The sequence below is a fragment of the Aptenodytes patagonicus genome, chromosome 19, assembly GCF_965638725.1.
Source record: "Aptenodytes patagonicus chromosome 19, bAptPat1.pri.cur, whole genome shotgun sequence".
NCBI classification, from domain to species: Eukaryota; Metazoa; Chordata; class Aves; order Sphenisciformes; family Spheniscidae; genus Aptenodytes; species Aptenodytes patagonicus.
This window is the reverse complement of record NC_134967.1, coordinates 2480804-2501286: the sequence shown is the minus strand read 5'-3', so window position 1 is coordinate 2501286 and position 20483 is coordinate 2480804. Positions and strand designations below refer to the sequence as shown.

Sequence of the window (20483 nt, the reverse complement as noted above, 5' to 3'; positions counted from 1 at the left end):
GAGAAGGATTTGCTGTCTCAAAAGCTGTGACGTGACTTGTACAATTGCTCTGTAAGTAAATACCGGTTACAGGGCAGCTGCAGGAGACCAAGTACAGCAGCTTCTGCCAAAATCTTCCGATCCATCACTTCTTGCTTTTATTTTAATCTCTAATCCTTCTCACTTGTAATTCATGGAATAAGTGCTCCCAGCAATTGGTCGGTCTGTTTGGTCTTGACCACAGCGGTAATGTGACCACTGCAAATTGAACTAAACATGTTACTAAACATATGACATGGTCATAAGTGTCCGAGATAATAAAAGCCACTGGATCACCTCCTAACCAGAGAAGACAAAGCTAGAAGTAGTTCGAGAGAAGGAGAATGTAGCCTGCATGAGTGTCATGTTCTTTTAGTAACCTTTGACCAGTTCTTTTATAATTGTCCACGGCATAGTGTATCTTCAGCTTTTATTACCTTTGATTGTTTCTCAAATATTCTATCGCTGTTTCTCCCACTTGTACACCTTGCTGTCAGGAAGCTGTGATTTGTAAGTACATTATAAATGGTTTTAGATAGGATCTGCTAGAAGAGGGTTAATAGTCAAGGGAAAAATAATGTAGAAAAACAGACTGCAAGGAATATGTGCAGCTGATGGAAATGTCATGAGTGCAGAACTTGTCTGGGATTCATAGATCGTACAGAGTTATTCCCCTTCCCATCTAATATCCTAAAAAGTGAATGCTGACAGCCAAGAAGGGAATCCTGCGACTTAACATACTACTGTACTTTTTATTACATGGGGGTTACAATAATTCAACCCTTTGCTAAAGCTTCTAGCGGTAATACTATCCTATTGTGTAATTTGAAAAGAGAGTCTTCTGCCTTTTGAGCTCTGGAAGTTGGCAAGGATTAAAATGACAGGCAGGAGGGGAAGCTGTGTATCTGTTTCAATTAAAAAAATTTAGCGTTTAGTACCACAAAGCTGAAACATTAGTCAGACATTCCTGTTGGGAGAACTGACAGGAAATAATATGATTTACAATCTGGGGTATGTCTGCAACATAAAAGGAAGAAAAAAAAGTCATTTGCTGGTTGTGTACTTCTGGATTAATTAGAAAAGATATTTTGCTTGTAAACTGACCAGCGACCAAAGTGATCTGATGTGTGATTGCTTCAAATTGCATAAGTTGAGCAAATGTTCTATTTTTTGTGTCCCTTCAGGTTTTCTTGTGTTTCTGTTCTCTGAAAATTGAGATGCCAGCTTGTACTTTAAATTTGGATAACTTCTCAGATGTCAGTCTTGAGCAAAACTTGTGCGTGAAGCAGCTCGAAGACCTTTGTTTTATCTGTTATAACCCCGCTGCAGGGTCCTAAGAGGCCCCCGTGGCATTTCAGGGCCAAGCACGGGCAGCATGGGCCAAATAATGAATGCTCTTATTACACGTGTGTGGCTTTTTTACCTTAATCCTAACTACTAGAAGTAATTTTTAGGTCACCCGATTCTTCTCAGCTGGCATCACAGATGGGAAAGGGGGTAGGTAGCACAATCATGCCTTGAGTAGAAGTGTTATATTTGGTTTGCTGGTGGGAAAGGTTTGGTGGCCCAAGTGGCTTATTTCCCAGAAAGGGCTAAAACAGGGAGAAGCTACCGCTGCAGTAGCACTGAACTACCTCAGCTGGTTTCTCTTGGTTCAGGAGTTAGCTTAGAGTAGTGTTAATATAGAAATACAATACAGAAGTGAAACCAGCCTGGTTTTCTTTTTGAAGAAACTGCCTAACTCTTTACGCTCAGCAATAACATAGTCAAATGAGCAGGAGCTATCAGAACAAAGCTGTGAAGACCAGGGAATTAAATCTGCAGGTCTTTGTGATAAATAGAAGCAAATTCCTGCTGACGGTAAGGCTGGGAGCTTTAAATGAAATCTTTACCTCCTTTCAAGTGGAATGGCTTAGCCTTTGAAATGGGTAGAGCTGCAGGTTTGGGTAAACGCTCTTAAAACCCGGAGTATAGGTTAAGTCTCAGGTAACTAGCAACAGAGAGTTGTGAAAACTTGTGAATAAAGCCTGTGGATTTCTGTAAGTGTATATAGTGAAAGGCATGTGTAAAGATATTTAAAAAGAGAAGTCCAAAATACTTGTAGGTAGTAACTCATCAGATTGCTAGTGTCTATTGAAAAGAGAAAACAAGCATAGCTTCTGTGAAGTGTTACCAGTTCTGCCAGTGACACTGATCTTTGAAAGGCTTTGGGTACACATCTTGGCTTATAACCACCTCATTTATCAGGTGACAATTCTGTGCAAAATACAATGCAAATACGGTGTGGTTTGTTTATTACCTTAGTCTGGCAGAGCATATTTGGGTGCCGTGAACTGTAACAGCTGCATGAGAAGTTGTTCGCTTGCTTGCAGGTTTGCATAATCTTGGGTCAGCTCCTGTTGCCCGATGTTATCAGCGTATGGTATCCTGGCAGGGGACCATTAACAAATGCCAGCTCTTCCTGTGCCCTGTCCCCCCCTTATCCTAAGGAACCGTGTGGTTTAGGGGACACAACGAGTGGGAGTAAAAAGGAAGTTCAGTGTTTTGCCTGTTTTAATTTTTGCAATTTGCATCCCCTTTCATGGTAACTGCAAACAAATGACTCAGAAGAGTCCCTTGCTCTTAAAATTAATAACAATGACCATAGCACACCCTTGTTTCAAGTGCTGAAAGTGGAATCACATTGTTTTATTACACAATCTACAAACACACCTCCTCAAAACTCCTGAACAAAACCTATAGTAACTTCCTGGGTTTTTTTTGTGTGTTCTGCATACTCAGCCTTTGAACAATATTGCTTACAGTATGAATGGAATTAAAGTAGACGACTGTACCTCTGTGCAACAACACATTTATACAACTGCCTTTTTTTCAGCAGGATTTGTTTTTATTTGAGCCTCAACACAGAGTGCCTAGATGACCAGAGACCTACGGCTGTTCTGAGAGGGTTTCTCTTTTGGAAATACGCTAAGTACAGCTGAAAGACTGAAGAGAAGAGCAGATGCAGGCAAAGGAAGCTAAACAAACATAACTACTCCTGTAGACATATTCATAACACTTTTCCCTGTGGTAGTACCATGGGAACGCTATAGCAGATGCTTAAGTGGAGATTCTAGATAGCCAAACATCTTTGGAGGAAACTTATTAAGGAGCTTTCATCTAAGCTAATATTTTCAGTCTTTGAGATTCCAATGATCTCTAAATCCTTCAGTGACTTGAGCTGTAATAAAACTTCATTTAATATTTCTGTCTGAACTCCCTACTCCTCCACAGGAGCTCTGTGCTGGATGAAACAGGAATGGTGGAAAACGGCCTCATATCAAGTAAACACTAAGCTCATTAAGCCCTGCAACCTCAAAGAGCTTGGCTTCAAGAGCAGCCCAGACTGGGAGACAGCCTGTCTAATCACCTTCTCAGCGAGCAGGGGTTTATAAGCCTCTTCATGTCTAAAGGCAAGAATTCTGTAGAAATGTTTTGTCTGGAGATCTGTTAAGCAACCACGGCTTCAGTATGCAATGTTAAAAGAGAATTAAGCAAATGGAAATCCAGAACAGGTGAAGTTGAGAGACACATAGAGTAGGTGACACGTATCCCAAGTTCCCGAAGAACACCTTCCTCTTACACAGGTTGTGTGAAGGCTTTGTGGGATTTTTAAGTGCCTCTAATAACATGCTGCTGTCAAAATTGCAGTAAACTCCCTGGGAGCGTTCATTCTTCTATAAAATCAGGGAACCGTGTGCTGCTGGTTTTGATACCTTGGATGTGATTCCTATCTCTTCGTATGTAAGTACCTACAGCTACTCTAGACACTCCAGCTGGGGCAGAGGTCTGGAACCAAAGGATGTATTTGACCACAGACCTGGTTTTTAAAACCTCATGTCACCTACAGTGAAAGAACCAGAAACAAAAGATACTGGTAGAATTACCTGTTCGGTTCTGAAGTAGGACATACCAGATGTATCCAGTACCACTGTGCTCTTTAATCTCTGTGCTTTGTATTGCCTTTTTGACTGTGCCAGCATGGATTTATGCTGGATTAAAGTGACTGTATAACCACAGATTTAGGGACAGAAATACAGCAGAACCTGTCTTTATTTCAGTGCTTTAAGAGATCTTCTGGCAAGCCATTTAATTATTTAAATGCTCTGCCAGAAAACTGAGGAGTCCTGCTGCTCAGCCTTGCTTTTACCTCTTTGATACCAGAAAAATACACTGTTAGTATGTGCTTGGATATTTTTGTTTTTTCCGTTGCACACAGCCATGTACGCCAGCCATGTCTGAACCCCGTTAAGAATCTCCGCCTTAAACAGGCTTGCTCGTGTCTTTTTACAGCTGTTATTAAATATATTGTTATAAAAATGGTCAGTCCAAGTTCTTTTGGTTAATCCATAAAACACTGCAAATGTAGATACTTCTTCATTCAGTGTAGTTTATTCCAAAATCGTCGCACTGTAGAACACTTATTCTGGGGTTGCAGCTTTAGTGGTGGTTTTTAACATCATCTTTCCCTAGGCTTTTTTGCCTATTAAACAATTGCAGCTGGCAGAGGAGGACGGAGCACTTCCGTAACTGTTCCCACGATCCCAAAGTGAGGAGCATGACCTTGTGACCATGTGCCAGCTTTCCTTCCTTGACATAAGAGGTAGCGGGAGGTAAAGACAATACTTGGTAAGAAAGATCCCCTGCCTGAGCTTGGCTGCTGGAGCTGGGCAGGCGTAGGCCATCTAAATAGTATCCTTCTCTGGGGCCTGAAAGGTTAGTAGCAGAAAGCGAGTAGTTTTCGCTTCCCCTGAACTTCTAATGAAGATAAGTAAAAAGTTTTGAAAATCTTGGCCATCGCTTTTGTGCATGAATGTGATGATAGTCCGTTCAGCAATTGATTTGTGGTCGCTTTCCAAGATAAATAACTTCACTCCAGACTCATTTCAGCCAAGGATTTGCTTGTCAGGTTATCCAAGTATTTAAAGAGTATGGGGGGGGGGGGGGGGTATGTACATTACTTGCATGCGCCCTCCTTCAGTGACGACAGGTGACTGTCATAAACTTCTGTGCTTGGTGTCAGCGCGTCCTGCTTTTCAGGTTAAAGACTCAGATCTTCAGGAGACTATGCAGATGTATGGGAGTTGGTGCCTAACTGTCTGTAGAGCTGGAATATTTTGCAAAGATTATGTCCTATAACCTGAACTGGGTGAGAAATAAATATATCATCTCCCCAGACCAGGCTGTCTAGCTTGCTGGCTGTAAAATATTTATCTTTTGATAGTGAATGGTTAGTACCTTTTAAGAACAGCTTTCGTAATGGATGTCTACTAAACTGAGAGCTCCCTCCTTTCCTCACTGCTGGGGTATAGCTTAATTGCAGGAAACTTTGCTTCCTGTTTCTCCCTTACCTGGGGGCTGCCACTTGAATAATGTGATAATGTAACTGCTTTAATTTTGAACGCTTTCTTAAATAAAACTTTTGGAGCTTGGCAGAACACAGGAGGGAGAAATTAAAGCTAAGCTCATTGTATATGGGTAGCTAGAAATCGCAAAGAAAAAAGGGAGGGGAAGAAGCAGTGAAAACAAACTGGCTATACTTCAGCTGCCTGGTGACCTGCTGATCAAAGTAACTCGTGCAGATTTTGGGTACTGTTAGGCTTGCAGGAAAGTGTCTGTTATATAAACAGTTGGCGAGAAGGAGAGCTAAAGGTTATGTCAAGAACATGGTTCAGCTCATCTGGTGTCTGTGGTAATGTCTGTTGCACATTTTCTGACTGTGAAGTGAAGTTTAAGGGTTGGGTTTTGGGTTTTGTTTTGTGTCAGAATTGGATGTGAGACCAGCTGAAATAAGCCCTTTGGAGGATGTTGCTGTGATTTCTCAAAATAACTGAAGTCCCTGATTTCTCAGATACAGGCAGCTTTTGGTGTGTGCTTTGTAGCAAGAAGGAAATAATGGATCATACTTTGTGTGCGTGTTTCATTCTGGTTTTTTGATAAAGCTGAAGGAGGGAGAGCGAGCTCTGTGTTGGAACAGAATTTGTCTTGGATACTAGTTATCTCAAGCTGAATGGCACAATACAAATGAGGAAGTGTTAAAACTGCTTCGGGAGAAGGAACTTTCAGTTCCCTAACCCAGATTATTCTTGAGATAGCGTGGAAAAACAATGCATTAAACATTTGCACAAACGTTGGAAACAGTTTTTGGTGAGGTAAGGACCAGACTCCTTTCCATCAACAGCATGGTGTTAAATTGGCGTCGTCCATAGTCTAGAACATTTCTTGCAATACCAAGTCAATAATCCGTGATCAAATGGTACAAACTTTATTGAAATTTATTTGTATTAATACAAAACATGCTGCTGCTTAGAACTAGAAACTGTATCTCTTCTTTCAGAGGATTCAGCAAGCACTGCAGTTCGTGTGCGTGTGTGTGAATGTGATGTATTACCTGTACATATTGTGACGGAGGGATGTTCTTGTTTCTGCAGAGTGACCAGCAGCTGGATTGTGCCTTGGATTTGATGAGGCGTCTGCCTCCGCAGCAGATAGAGAAGAATCTCAGTGACCTCATTGACTTGGTGAGTATTGAATGCTCTGACCAAGTAATGGCTGTCCTGGATGTAATGAAGATCTGGTATGTAAGAACATCTTCTGAAGCATCTCGGAGGTGTGGTGATTTGTTTCTCTCCTTGTCTTTTGGCAAGGTTGAAGGATACAGCGATTGCCCAAGCAATGTCAGGAATCTGCATGTTTATTTTGGGCAAGCCAACAGGTACTACTGTGTATGCACAGACACGCTTTCGGATGAGGGGTCATTAGCAGCTTTCTTGATGAAGTCATTACCAGTTCGGAGGCTGCTGTTTAGTAAAAGTAATTTGGAACAGTTTATACAAGGTTGAAGGGTGCCCTTGTATGTGTGTATCGTCTCCTGATAAACTACCTGCCTGTTTGTAGTTTGACACACGACTTGTGCAGTAGGTGCAGTGGATGTGCTATGGCACGTGCTTCAAAGACGTTACTGAGACAGAATATGTCAGAACACTGGGGTTCTGGAGAACACCCAAATCTATTTATAATTTATGCTAGATCAGGTATTCTGCAGTCCAGTGAGTATCCAAAAAAAAAAAAACCTGGCCAACCATCTTGTGCCCGATACCTGTTTTCCGCTTGTCCCTGAAACATTTGTTTTCCTTCTATAAACTGCTAATGAAGAAAACTAACTTAAGAAGGATGCGTGTGCTCATTACTAGTTGCATCGGATTTAGTTGCACATCCTGTGATGCACAATTGGGCTATAATAGGCTAGCTAGTGTCAACTGTCCCCGAAAACAGTGCGTGGCACAGTTGCCTCTGGAGTAACTTAAAGTATTATTGAAATATGGATTTAATCTATATAGAACCTACTATATGGGCAGCTGGGAAAGTTTGTTTCTATTGTCCAGTCTAAATATATGGCTTATTTCTGATCTAAGCTTCTAAATATTTGCAGACAGAGGACATTGAAGCTGGAACAGGGCTGTTAGACCTTTCAATTAAACCCTTCCTCTTATCTGCAGTGAGAAGTACATCCCTTTTCTGTGGCAGGTCTGAATTTTATGCATGATGCTGACAAACCTTGTCCGAGAAACGCTAAAAATCTGATGGGTCTGCACACAGCAGCTATTTGAACTAGTACCTCTTAATTAAATTGTTTAAATTGTGTCCAAGCTGTTTGTCATCTTCGTGTGTGGAAGAGCAGCTGCTTACCAGGTAAAAGTTTAGTTGAGGAGGTCTGTTCCTAAGTGGTATTGAAGCTGGTGTCAGCGAACCTGGGAGGAGTCCCATGGTCAAAAAGCTGTGGCTGACTTAAATTTATCAAATTCTGTTTAAATACTGCTTTTAGTTACATAAGCCAAGATACAGGTAAGAAAGCTCTGTGGGTCAGGAAAGAAATTATTCTGTGCGGGAAGGGATTATTTCTTTCTTGAAACCATTTAGTAATTGGCTGCATCTGTGCCACCAAAACTCTTGGCAACCTAAAGCATCATTTTTGTGGCTGTTGCTGGAGGTAGGACACAGAATAACTAAATCATTGATATGATCTGCTGTGACACGGTTGGTTTTCTGATGAAATTTGGAGGACTGAACGGATATCGGGGTTTGAGCAGCTCCAAGGACCATTCAAAACAATGAGTTGTTTGGGGAGCTATGGTAAGCTTGTCTGTATAATTGCTATGAGGTTTTTTTTTAATGACTCAGAAAATTGCTGGTTACCTCTAAATGTTGGAATTACTTTTGGATGGTGCTCATTAGTGCTCTACATGCTTTCCATCAGCAACACGCTCACTGGGCTTCTTTTCATATTGCAAGTGTAACATGAAACAGACCAGTTTGAATGATGCTTGTTAAAAGGAGGGTCTGTGTGATTCCCACACTAGTCACTGCAGTCCATTCTCTGGGGTGGAGATGAAATAATTTGTTAAATCCAGTATGATTTCTTTATTGTTGAGACATCTGTAGACCTCTTCTGCAGCCCATTCTCAGCCTGACGTCCGCAAGACTGAAGTCTACACCGTAGCTAGGCAAGAGCAGTGTATACACTGCCACCTGTAATAGTTCCAAAAACATCATAAGACAGACTCAGGCAAATAGTTTTTTGACCTTTTTTGGCAAGTTTCATCTAAACTTTTACAGCTGACGTTTTTATTCTGTTTCCTGTACCATTACCAGACAATAACTTCCTTGAAGTAAAAGGTCAGACTCCAAATGCATGATGAACATGAGCAGGTTCATTACATTTGTGACAGAATTATAAAAGATGGCACCCTGACTCCTGCTTCCTTTGTGCTTAGTTTCCTTGCTTCATTACGCTGCCATGCTGGAGTAGATACGAAGGAGAGGCCCGCATCATTTTTTTTCGTTGTGAAGTGTAGGTTATTACGTGAAGTCTGCTTGCAGCTCAGCTTTCCATAGTTTTTCTATAGGAATTGATCTCCAGACTGGTGAGTGTAGCTACTGTTTTGATGCTTGCTTAAGATCCATTGAAAGGAGATGAAGATGACTTAGAAATGTCTTTGTATACAAAAAGGTTTCCAAAACTACTATAGTGAGGAACTGGCATCTACTTCCTAGGCTTATATTCCTGCTGGGAAGGATAACCGCACTAAGTTCCCTCCCTGAGGTCCCTCTTACTCTCTCAAAGCCATGCTCTGCTGCTGCTTTTTAATAAAAGAGCATCTTGGTGCCAATATGAGTGTATGGAATACATTCAAGGCTGTACATTACTGCCCCCAAGTGTTGGGCTGACAAGGGAAGGGTCCAAACTTGACCATCAAGTAAAAGGGTGGGTGGAAGAAGAGAATTTTTGGGTCACTGGCCCTCATCAGACCAGACACTTTTCATTAATTAGCAAAACAGTTTGTGGTTTGCCCTTTTACCACATCTGTTGTTGCATTTTTCAGACTGCCGAGTCTTCAATTAGAGTTCATTAGCGACCTTGTCAATCACAGGACTCCAGAAGTCCTGCCTGAAAGAAGCTGTGCGTGGTGCTGGTAATGTGCCTTGGCATGGAATGCTCTGGTTGGAATTCATTTGGTCATTATTTGTAAATAGACTACTCAGAGGCTGTCAAAATGTACAAGAGGACTTCTAAATCTCTACAAAAAGAGTTGAGTGTAGGCACGTACCTTTTTAAGGACAACTAATTTAGATTAGAATAACTTTCCATGTAGCTCCTCTGGAAACTGGGGTAACTGAAGCCTTGGAGCATCTACCTGTCAGCCAAGTCCGAACTGTAAAGCAGTTCCCACAAGAGGATTGCTAAAGGTGATCGCACTGCTCTTACATGGAGTTGTCACGAGGATATGCCAAGTGATAGCACTTGTAACATTAATACAGATGTTAACTGTGTAGCATAAATGCTGTCTCACCTCCTTATCACCTCACATTGACCAGAAGTTGCAGCTGTTGATATACTGCGCTTCTCATCGAAGTCAGTTGTGAATCACATCTTCTCATCACTTGCTGAAAGGAGAATATTAAGGATATTTTCTGGATGGAAATGCTTCTTGTATCACTTAAGAGTGAGATCTTGTTTTGGCTCATGGAAATCACAGCGTGGCATGAAGTAAGGAAGGTGGTAGAGCTCACTCCTGAGTGGCTGAACGGTTTATCCTGAAAGATCAGAACAATCTGAGAGAATTGTCTTCCTGCTTCCTTTCTCTTAAGATAAGTTTTACAGTAAGTCAGTCCCCATGTGCTTTAGCTGTGTTCTTTCCAAGAGAAACCCCGAAGAAGGCATCAGCATTCAGGTATGCTGTAGATCTCTTCCTAGGACACCTTGGAAGCACACATAACAGGGCAGGTGAGTGACAGTTGGGGTCACAGCCTCCAGAATCCTTTTGTGTTTTTTTTTTTTTTGCAAGACAGCTTCACTGTCGTGTCTTAGAGGGGTGCATCTCTGGGAAAGGTGGAAGATGGAAGTTGGATTTATTGTGCTCATGGGCCATGTGCGGCAAATGAGGGGTCTGTGACAGGATTGTCTTGATGGCTTTGACTTGAGTATGGAAGTTGATGTGCTCTCAATCTTGGTAAAAGTTAAGCAGGTTCCTTTTGCAAGTACGAATTTCCTGCTGAGTGTTTAATTTGGATGTTTGCCTGTGTGTATATAATATAAATTAGATGAAAAATCCAGCTGACTCAGAAAAATCAGACAGCTGGCATAAAGTGTGGGGATGGAGAATCATCCTTACAAAACTGGATCACAAAATGGACAAGCAGACTCGCCAGGAGAGTGGGGTTTGCTCACAGCCACAACTTTCTTCCTCTCTTTTCACAGTAAGACTGATATTCAAATAATACTCATTCCCAAAAGTGAAAGCTTTCTTGAAGTACAGAATCAAGTTATGCTGCCATGGAAGAATTAAAGCTAGAGTTCTTTATAGATATAGCAGTCAGTAACTTCACTGGATTATTTTTCAAGGCTCTGTTTGCAATTAAAGATCTGGGAGGTGATCATCTTTGCTTTCTCATCACAGGAGAATGCTTTAGTATTTTTAGTAGAATGTGTTACTTTCTAGAAAGTCCCAGAGTGATGAATTTAAAAATGTATAAACTTAAGATTTTGAAATATTTGAACAGTATTCAGGACCTTGCTTCATGTAGCTAGCGTGCCTCCAGGCAAGTCTCAAATCTGCTTGCACGCCTTTAGTGACTGAAGATATATGAAGCTAGAGAATTTATCCCCAGGAAAACTGCATTGCTTGGGCTGCACAGACCATAAAGAACATGAGAATGTGACTGGAGCTTTTTGTATTTTGAGTCCAAGAGCCTAAGCAGTATGCAGAGTCGAGGAGAAAGATAAAATAATTGAATGCAGATGGCCAGCTGAACATCTAGTGAGGGTGGAAGATGTTAAAAAAAATAATCAGACCCAGTGAAAACTTAAAAAGAAAAGAATGGAAGCAGAAGTGCATTGACAGCCTCGTGGTCTCAAAGCTGAGTTTCTGACCTGCTGTTCTTCCTGGACTTGTTGACTTGTGCGATAGGCTCTAAGCCACCAGCAGCCAGACGGGTTTCTAATGCGAGGATTATTGGCTAAAGAAAGGGGCTCTGGCTCTCTGAATAAATTTATGGTTGTTGAGAGCCAGTTTTCCATTTGGTGAGTGGCTGTAAGCAGGAGCTTTTCCAGCTAGAAAAGATTACCTCTGGATATCTTGATGGTAATTGGAGATAGCAATTAATATATGTGAATTGTTAATGTGATGCTTGGCTTAGAGCTAGCAACTCCACTTACTTGCTTGAGATTGTAAAAGTGAATTTCACTTCTGGCTTCATACTCACTTATTCTTTTTAAGCCTAAACTGTGCCTTTTTTTTTTTTTTCTTCCAGGCTCCTGCCACTGCACTGCTGGTGTTAGAGATCCTTAAAATGTCTGTTTAAATATCTTTCTAAAGGAGTGTGTGTGTGGGAGATCACTTGATGAGCTTGAATTCTAATTAGCAACCTATCTAACCTCTTTTAAAGATGGGTGGGGAAAGCTAGGATATAGAAACATCGCTGGAGAGAGTATGCCTCTGCATATCCCTTAATTGTTGCTGGATATCTCCAACACCAGCTGGACTCTTGACACAAGTAGTCAAGACTTCCCAAGATATTGATATGCTGTGATGGCTCATGGGACTTGTGACTGGTAATGAGATACAGAAGCCTTCACCTGCAGGTCACTAGTCAAAGTCTAGGGCAGTCTAGCTGTGCCTGCCAGATGGCTAGCTTTTGTTTCTCAGTAAGCTACAGAATAGTGAATCTAGCAAAAGCCCTATTTTATCCAGCAAATCACAGGAAGAATGCCAAGGATCCTGTTTTATGAACGGTAGTCACCTTTCAGAGTTTTTTAAATGCAGTTCCTCGAGCTGAATTGAAAAATTCTGTAATTAATGTAACGTTTCTGCTATGACATCGCTAACTAGGTCTTGGATCTGCAATCCTGTTAACATTTGCCTTTTTCCAGAAAAGCTGATTGGTTTCAATTTTGTTGTTTTTGCTAATTCTTGCAGTGCTGGAATTCAGTGCAAATACTTGAATAAAGCTGAGCTGTTTCCAATATCAATTACATCTGGTCTTGAACACAAAAGTCCATTTAAGTGTCATTTAATAAACAAAGCTTGAAGAATGTGTGGCCCTTGGACATCTGATGGATCAAATTAAGGTTTAGCAATGTGTGGATTTGTGGGAGTGACTTTGCTAGTGGTTTTAGGCCCAAGATGAGTGGAGCCAGGCTTCCTTCTTGAGTTTCCACAACATCCGTTAGGCCGTGTCTGTGTTCTGCAGGGACAGGAAATTCTGAGGCTGTGGAATGACTCAGAAAAATTATAATAATATTTTATTAGATGCTGGCCCAGAGGGGAGGAATCTGGGCTGAAGGGGGGTCGTGTGCCAAAATGGTTATTTTGCAAGAGTGCCGGGTAACTCGCATGGGCTCTTCTCATTCGAACAATTTTGCCAGGTGACGCAGGCAGTGGTTTTGTCCACTTCTGTAATGATGTAAGTTGTCGTAAGAGTTCACATGCAATTAAAATACTCGCTTTCCTGTTTGGATGTGGCTTTTAATCAAAAACTGCTCTAGTCACATGCGTATTCAGATACCTGCACGTTATAGACACAAATTCAAAAGACAAATGGATCTGAATGCCGCCTTTGCTAATCTTTCGAAGCTCGCTTTGTCCTTCCTTCTGGTTCTTTAAGGAAAAGATGTTTCACCTTTAATTTTGCTGCATTTAGCATAGTTTTCCAGTCTGTAGGGTTCCTGTGGAGGTCAGTACCTGCTGACCTCTGAATAAACATGGAAAAAGACTATTTTCAAGCACAGAACCTTACACTAACAATATTGCTGTTTCAATTGTAAATATGATTCATTTCAGTCAATGCTGTAGAAGAAAATAACCACCTTAGTGTACTCAAGTTGTAAGCCAAAATATTAACTGGCCTGAATATGTAAGGCGCAGAACTTGATGCGATTAAGCCAGAATGATCAAAGCAAGGATGGAGAGTGCGTGTAAGGCATGAAGAGCTGAGGTACTTTTCTTATTTCCTCCAACCCTTTTTTAGATGCTTGTTTAATCATATTTAAAAAAATAATTCAGAAACAATTGTTTAGTCGATAATAAGTTCCTTTACCAGAAAGTGAATAAAAAAGGAATGATTATTAGGTTAGCTCCAAAAAGTGTACGGTTTCGACTTTGGCACAAGTGATTATTTGTCTTGATAGCAGAGCAGTTGACTTAATTAAAACACTGTCCACATACCTGGCTTGCTCTGATGGAGAATACTGTTACACAAGACAAGAGAATCCTTGTTCAACATGCAGGAGAGTATGCGTAACTCACTTTTCATTCAGTTTTTCTTTCCTCTGTACTACACGTTCATTGTATATCTCCTTGGAAAAAAAGATCCCACAAACGCAGTGCCCTGTCGCATGGTATGTGCTTCTGAATGATGCTGCTGTTCAGTTCCAGGCTGAGCAGCTGAGTCTGGACCCCCTGAGACGGCTCTTTTTTTTCTTTTCTAATTTACATTGAGGGTGGTCTCGCTCCATGACTATACATACAACCACCATAATAGATGATTGAGTGCTTATTTGTGGAAACATGGGTGCATTAGGGTACGCCGTGGACCAAATTAAATTAATGATGGCCTTTAGCTAAAGATACAAGGTTAAGATTGTATTCTACGCTTGACCTTCCACTGCTTAGAGTGGGAAAAACTTGTGTCAAAATAAAGATGGGAGCCCAGTCTTTGCTTATAAAACAATACTCATAGCTTCAATGTTTTCATCGCAGTGACACTTATTTATAGTGCAGTGATGAATTGAACAAAATCACTGCTTTGGCATTTCAGTATTTGGCCTGGGGGAGTGGGTTACTTCTTGCATTTCTAAATTTAAGTCAAAGTTCTCTATATAATGACTGTTGGAGATGTGCACTCGGGCACCTAAGTGCGTTTTGGCTTTTCAGTTGACATAGAACAAGCTAGTAAGAAAAGTTAACAATGCAAATCCACTGTTTCGGACTGAAAACTCAGAGGATCGGGTGGTCTTCTAAGCAGAGTTGTCTTTGCTGGGATCAGAAGATTTGGATGTTTTCTTGCTAAATATAAACTGAATTCTGTGAGAGTTTGAATGTGCACAAAAGTAATTTAAATGCTTTAGGAAGGTTCAATACTTGACATGGAGAAGAATTTAAGGAAAGGTACATGCATAGTGTAAAATAATTGCTCAGGGCTTACGTTGCAGCAGCTAGCTTAGCCTGGCTGTGCCAGATACCATTGCGCGTTCTGCAACGCAAAGGACCTAAATTCAGAAGGAATCAAATAGTCTCATGAACATGTAGCTGAAGTGTTTAAAGCTGCAAATTACCTTGTTCAAATTACTGCATTTGCCTTCTAAGCAGCTTTGTAACGTAGAAGAGGAAGACCAGTATGTATAAATCTTGTAAATTCATTCTTAGAAAGGAAGTACGGCAGCTGTTGAAAGTTGATGTAATAAATGATACAGAAATGATTTTCTTGGGGTAACTATGCCACAAGTGGATGTTTCTGCGATAATTAGAATTACATGAGTAGTTCCATCAGCTGGAATATCTCTGTTCTTTTTAGAAACACTGTTGAAAATTTCTAATACTTCCAAAGTAGATGAGTGGGTTTTCTTCCCTGTTTTATTCTGAAGGGAGAAAGAGAAAAGAATATATTGCCTGAAGTCCTGTAGAGTGTCTGTGGCAGAGAGACAACAGGTATATAGCATGCTGTTACAATAGAGTATTATAATATAGTATAGCATGTTCTAGTAAGTATGCGATAGAATGCATTCACTGTTACGGCTGTAAGACTAGCCACAGCTCTTAGAAATTGGAAAAGTGACCATGCTCATGAATATCTGTGTTACCAAATCATCCAGGGATAAGTTTAGTTCACCATTGCTACGTGGAAATTAAATAGATTGCATCTTAAAAACAATGTGTTAAGAGTTCCTTCTAGTCAATAGGAGATTGTGCTCTCCCACTGAGCGGTACAGAAGCACCATACTAGGCATGTGCTGTTTTTAAAAGAAAGTTAAATTTAAAAGTTATTTGTGTGGCTTTTTCTAAGGGTCTCAATTTCAGACGGTTATTAGGAGCTTTTCTGCAGGGGAATTGACTCTGTCTTGAGTTTGGGATTTCTTTTGAAAATGCTTTGTATGTATATTTGAGTTCAAAGAATTGTACAGCAAGACCTCTCGTGCTCTCTTACCGCATGTGTAACATAGGGCTTTTCCCAAAGAAATTCAATAGAAACAGAGTCTGGGAAAAACGCCACTTTTCTCCAAATTGTGTTTTCATCACTATAACTCATTCTAAATGCACGTCAGAGCGAGTCGTCCATTCCTAGACGCTTATCTCTGCTGATGGGCAGCTGGCCAAGGAGCAGCCGAGAAGAAGGAACATATTCAGCTGGTCACTCTTAGGAACAACACGGAGCATAGCTCTTAATGATGAGGTGCGTTGGGTCTTGTTGCGTGTGCATCCGAAATTGAAGCAGTCATCTCAAGTTGCTCTCCGCCTGAAGAGTCAGCCTAAAATTAATAGCTAATGGAGAAGCGAAGGAAGAGACAAAGTGGAACCAGATGGGCTCATGAACACAGATACATCATTTCACTTAACTTGGGCCACGACACTGCTGATTTGTATCAGCTCCGTGGAGTATTAGGGTTGTCTGTTTTCCGAAAAAGTAAAGATTTTCCTAAAAGCTGCTTGCTTCCTGTCCACTTCTGTTTACTCAGTGACTGTAAAATGGTTTTGAGGTTGCTTCAGCCAGGTCTCCAAGTATCAAATGACGAACGCCAATGAGAAGCATCTAGCTTTGTATGAATACTTAACTGTCCTGCTCTTTAATCTAGGCTCTTCAGTTATCACTTGTTACCACATTACAGTGTACATCGACTGAAGTAAAAAACCTCAAACTAATGTTTCAGCTTTTTCAGCACTGTCGGTAACTTTACCAACCATTTCTTGGTTTTCCTCTTATTTTTTTGTGTTGTGTCTCTTGCTAGCCACATCTTGTTTTGTCCTTTGGCCTTTCTGGGTTTTTTGGTCTTTTGTGGTCACGTTGTTTTATATTTGTCCCTGATTACTTTGACTTAATATCCTCTGTATGTTACTGCCTTGTACTTGGGATTAGGAACATTTTCGTTTCGGGCAGTTTGATCTCTGATGTCGCATCTAGTGCATTAAAATAGTTTGTGCTTATGCTTTCGGGAGCTGTTGCGCCCCTAATTTGTTTTTTTTTTTTCTCCTCTGGGTTTCTTTCCTTTGAAATCATACCAACCAGTTCACTGAATCAATGGCTTGAAGAGAAGAAAGCACATTTCCATATTTTCCTTATTTCTTCCTCCCTTTTTCATTTCTTGTGAGTTGTGAATTCATCACTTCATGATTAATTTTACCCTGCATGGCCTTTTACCTTCATGTTCTCAATCAGGTTTTCATCTCTATAATGTAGACGAGACTCCACATTGGTTATTTATTTTATCTTCCGTTGTCACCAATGTATTAAAGAGCTTACCAGTTGTCCTATATCCTGTTGCATTCCCAACTTTCTGTTGGGAAAGGGTGTTTTACTTAGTCCCTTTCCCTTAGGGGTGAAATCTGGAATGCTTTTCCCAAGGGAAACACACAATACACCAATTGTTTAATAGCTCCAGGAACGATTTGTTGATCGTCCCTCAGGTGGATTGGGGCATACTGCTGCACGTGCCCTAAAGTATCTACGGGGGAGATGAAGTTCCTGGAGGAAGCTGCTAGCATGGCCAAAGCCTGCAGTATAGGAATATTGATATTGATAACGGGGCTGCTGTCAGCCCCAGAACAAGAGGCCATGGGATGGAATTTGCTTGATTTGCTTGTGCTTGCATCCACGCTAGCTTCAGGCTGCAAAATGTCACCTCATCTCTGTGCAGTACATCAAAGCCTCTTTGCCATGTTAAAAGCAGATCTTGTAGTCTTTCTCCACGTGAAGTGCAGGGAGACAGCTGGGATTATGAATCCATTAAAAGCTACCTGTGTAGGAGATGTATTTGGTTTTATGTGTGCATGCACACAGACACATGCGTATTTTTATTAGCCAACGTGGTAATGTTTGGCCAGCTGCCTGGAAACTATTCTAAACTCTACCCAGAGTGGGAGCTTGTGAAAAATACTCTCTAGCGTATGGATGGCGTATTCTTTTAGCAGCTCCCTCGTTTCCACTCCATTATAAATATTTACCTTTATCCATCAGTCCTCGACAATCACTTTACTGGCCATCTTTGGCAAGAAGTTAGCATCGAGAATGTATGTATTTAAGTGTACTGGACCACACTAGTGGTTAGGTAATTAAATCTGAAATTATTGGAGGTGGGAACATAGGATTGTGTTGTAACTAACTGCAGCTTGCTTTTTTTTTTTTAAAGGGTTTCTGGCTTTGGGACAGATGTGGGCTATTAATAACAAAATCTGTTCTTAGGGATGCCAGTCTCTCTTAACCTTAATGTGTTGCCCTCTCTTCCCTCCCTGTTTTTCTCCAAACCATCAGGTCCCAAGCCTCTGTGAAGATCTCCTCTCCTCTGTTGATCAGCCCTTGAAGATTGCACGAGATAAGGTGGTAGGAAAAGACTATCTATTGTGTGACTACAACAGAGATGGAGACTCATATAGGTGAGTTCATATCCAAAGCAAGGAGTAACTTGTTTACTTTGTAAATGAGAGCTACGTACAAGTATTGCAGTCCCTTCTGCCTCTTATTTATAGCCAAAAAAAGATTTAACGATACTAAACTCTTGGCGATGAAGCTGGGACTGTTTCAAATCCTTTTCTTTTTAGTAAGACATTGACTATGGAAGTTGTTCTTAGTATTTTCGTAACGCGAGAGGGCATAAACATCTTCATCTCCAGACCACTGTAGAGTGCTTCAGTTTCAAATAACGTGGTTGTATGGCTGCTAATCTGATGACCTTTGCAAGGCAGGTCCCTGTGGTGGGTTGACTTTGGCTGGATGTCAGGTGCCCACCAAAGCTACTCTATCACTCCCCCTCCTCGGCAGGACAGGGGAGAGAAAATATAACGAAAGGCTCGTGGGTCGAGATAAGGACAGGGAGAGATCACTCAGCAATCACCGTCACGGGCAAAACAGACTCGACTTGGGGAAAATGAATTTAATTTGCTACCAATCAAATCAGAGTAGGATAATGAGAAATACAAACTAAATCTTAGAAACACCTTCCCCCCACCCCTCCCTTCTTCCTGGGCTCAACTTTACTCATGATTTTCTCTACCTCCTCCCGCCCAGCAGCACAGGGGGATGGGGAATGGGGGTTGCATCAGTTCATCACAAGTTGTCTCTGCCGCTCCTTCCTCCTCAGGGGGAGGACTCCTCATGCTCTTCCGCTGCTCCAGCGTGGGGTGTCTCCTGTGGGAGGGAGTCCTCCACGAACTGCTCCAGCGTGGGTCCCTTCCACGGGGTGCAGTCCTTCAGGAACAGACTGCTCCAGCGTGGGTCCCCCGCGGGGTCACAAGTCCTGCCAGCAAACCTGCTCCAGCATGGGGTCCTCTCTCCACGGGTCCACAGGTCCTGCCAGGAGCCTGCTCCAGCGCGGGCTTCCCACAGGGTCGCAGCCTCCTTTGGGCATCCACCTGCTCCGGCGTGGGGTCCTCCACGGGCTGCAGGTGGATATCTGCTCCGCTGTTAACCTCCATGGGCTGCAGGGGTACAGCCTGCCTCACCATGGTCTTCACCACGGGCTGCAGGGGAATCTCTGCTCCAGCACCTGGAGCACCTCTTCCCCCTCCTTCTTCACTGACCTTGGTGTCTGCAGAGTTGCTTCTCACATATTCTCACTCCTCTCTCCGGTTGCAATTGCAGTTGCGCAGCATTTTTCCCCCCTTCTTAAATACGTTATTCCAGAGGCGCTACCACCGTCGCTGATGGGCTCGGCCTTGGCCAGCAGCGGGTCCGTCTTGGAGCCGGCTGGCATTGGCTCTGTTGGACATGGAGGAAGCTTCTAGCAGCTTCTCACAGAAGCCACCCCTGTAGCCCCCCTGCTACCAAAACCTTGCCACGCAAACCCAATACAGTCCCCATTGTCTGCCTCCAGGACAAGATGTGGTTTCTCCTAGAAACCACAGTGTTTCTGCACGTTTTCTTTACTGTCATTTGCAGTCATTCACTGAAGCCTAAAATGCGATGTTGTTACCTTGTTAAAGGGGTGACTAACGTATTTCTCTTAGGCTTTCTGTAGTATAGTTATATCTTAGAGAATTAAAACCAGTCGGATATCTAGAAGAAATGACTGTGATGGCCTTGATAAGAAATTAAACCATCTGTTGTTGCAAGGCTGTAAAATCTTTGGAATGGATAACAACACAAAAGAGATGATGCAAGCAGTTGGTTTAAACAAAATCATCTTCTGCGTGTACAAAACAGGGTGGACTTGCCAGCTGGGAAAGGCTCTTTCGCTCATGTTTTGCAAGGGACTGAGTCTGACTTTGGACATGCGATGTCATTTATTCTGTATGAGAATCTCGGCCCAAGTTTTTAGCAAACAGAAGGGATCCCTCTCTACCAAAATAGCTAATTTATTCTGAAGACTGTAGACAAAACCAATGAAAATATTTGAACAATATAAGCTGTATGTAATTACAATATAAATTTTGAAGTAGAAGGGGCTGTAATACTGGAATGGTACAATGAGTTTTCAGTATTTTGACTGCCACTTTGAATGCAGTCTCTCTTTTAATGTTTTTATTCTATACCTTGCCATTAGGATGATTACAGTAGAGCGATTCCCCCCCTCTTTTTTGCATTGCCCGATTTTTCTTAATGGCTGTAGTCACAGTGACATAGTTCCAAATATTTAATTAAGAATCACAAAGCTTATAGTCCAGAAACCTTTGTGAATATTGCATCACCTAGCTTTTATTCTTTTCTCTTAGCGAAGGGTG

At 41.7% G+C, this 20483-nt stretch overlaps 1 protein-coding gene across 2 annotated transcripts in view; it reads left to right on the top strand.

Moving 5' to 3' along the window:
* CAPZB (capping actin protein of muscle Z-line subunit beta) overlaps positions 1-20483 on the top strand; it is a 61799-nt gene that overhangs the window by 10160 nt on the left and 31156 nt on the right. For both annotated transcript variants that reach the window (XM_076356031.1, XM_076356030.1), the window contains exons 2-3: positions 6489-6578; positions 18079-18200. In XM_076356031.1, coding sequence (XP_076212146.1) covers positions 6489-6578; positions 18079-18200 — 212 coding nt within the window. The remainder of the gene's footprint in view (positions 1-6488; positions 6579-18078; positions 18201-20483) is intronic.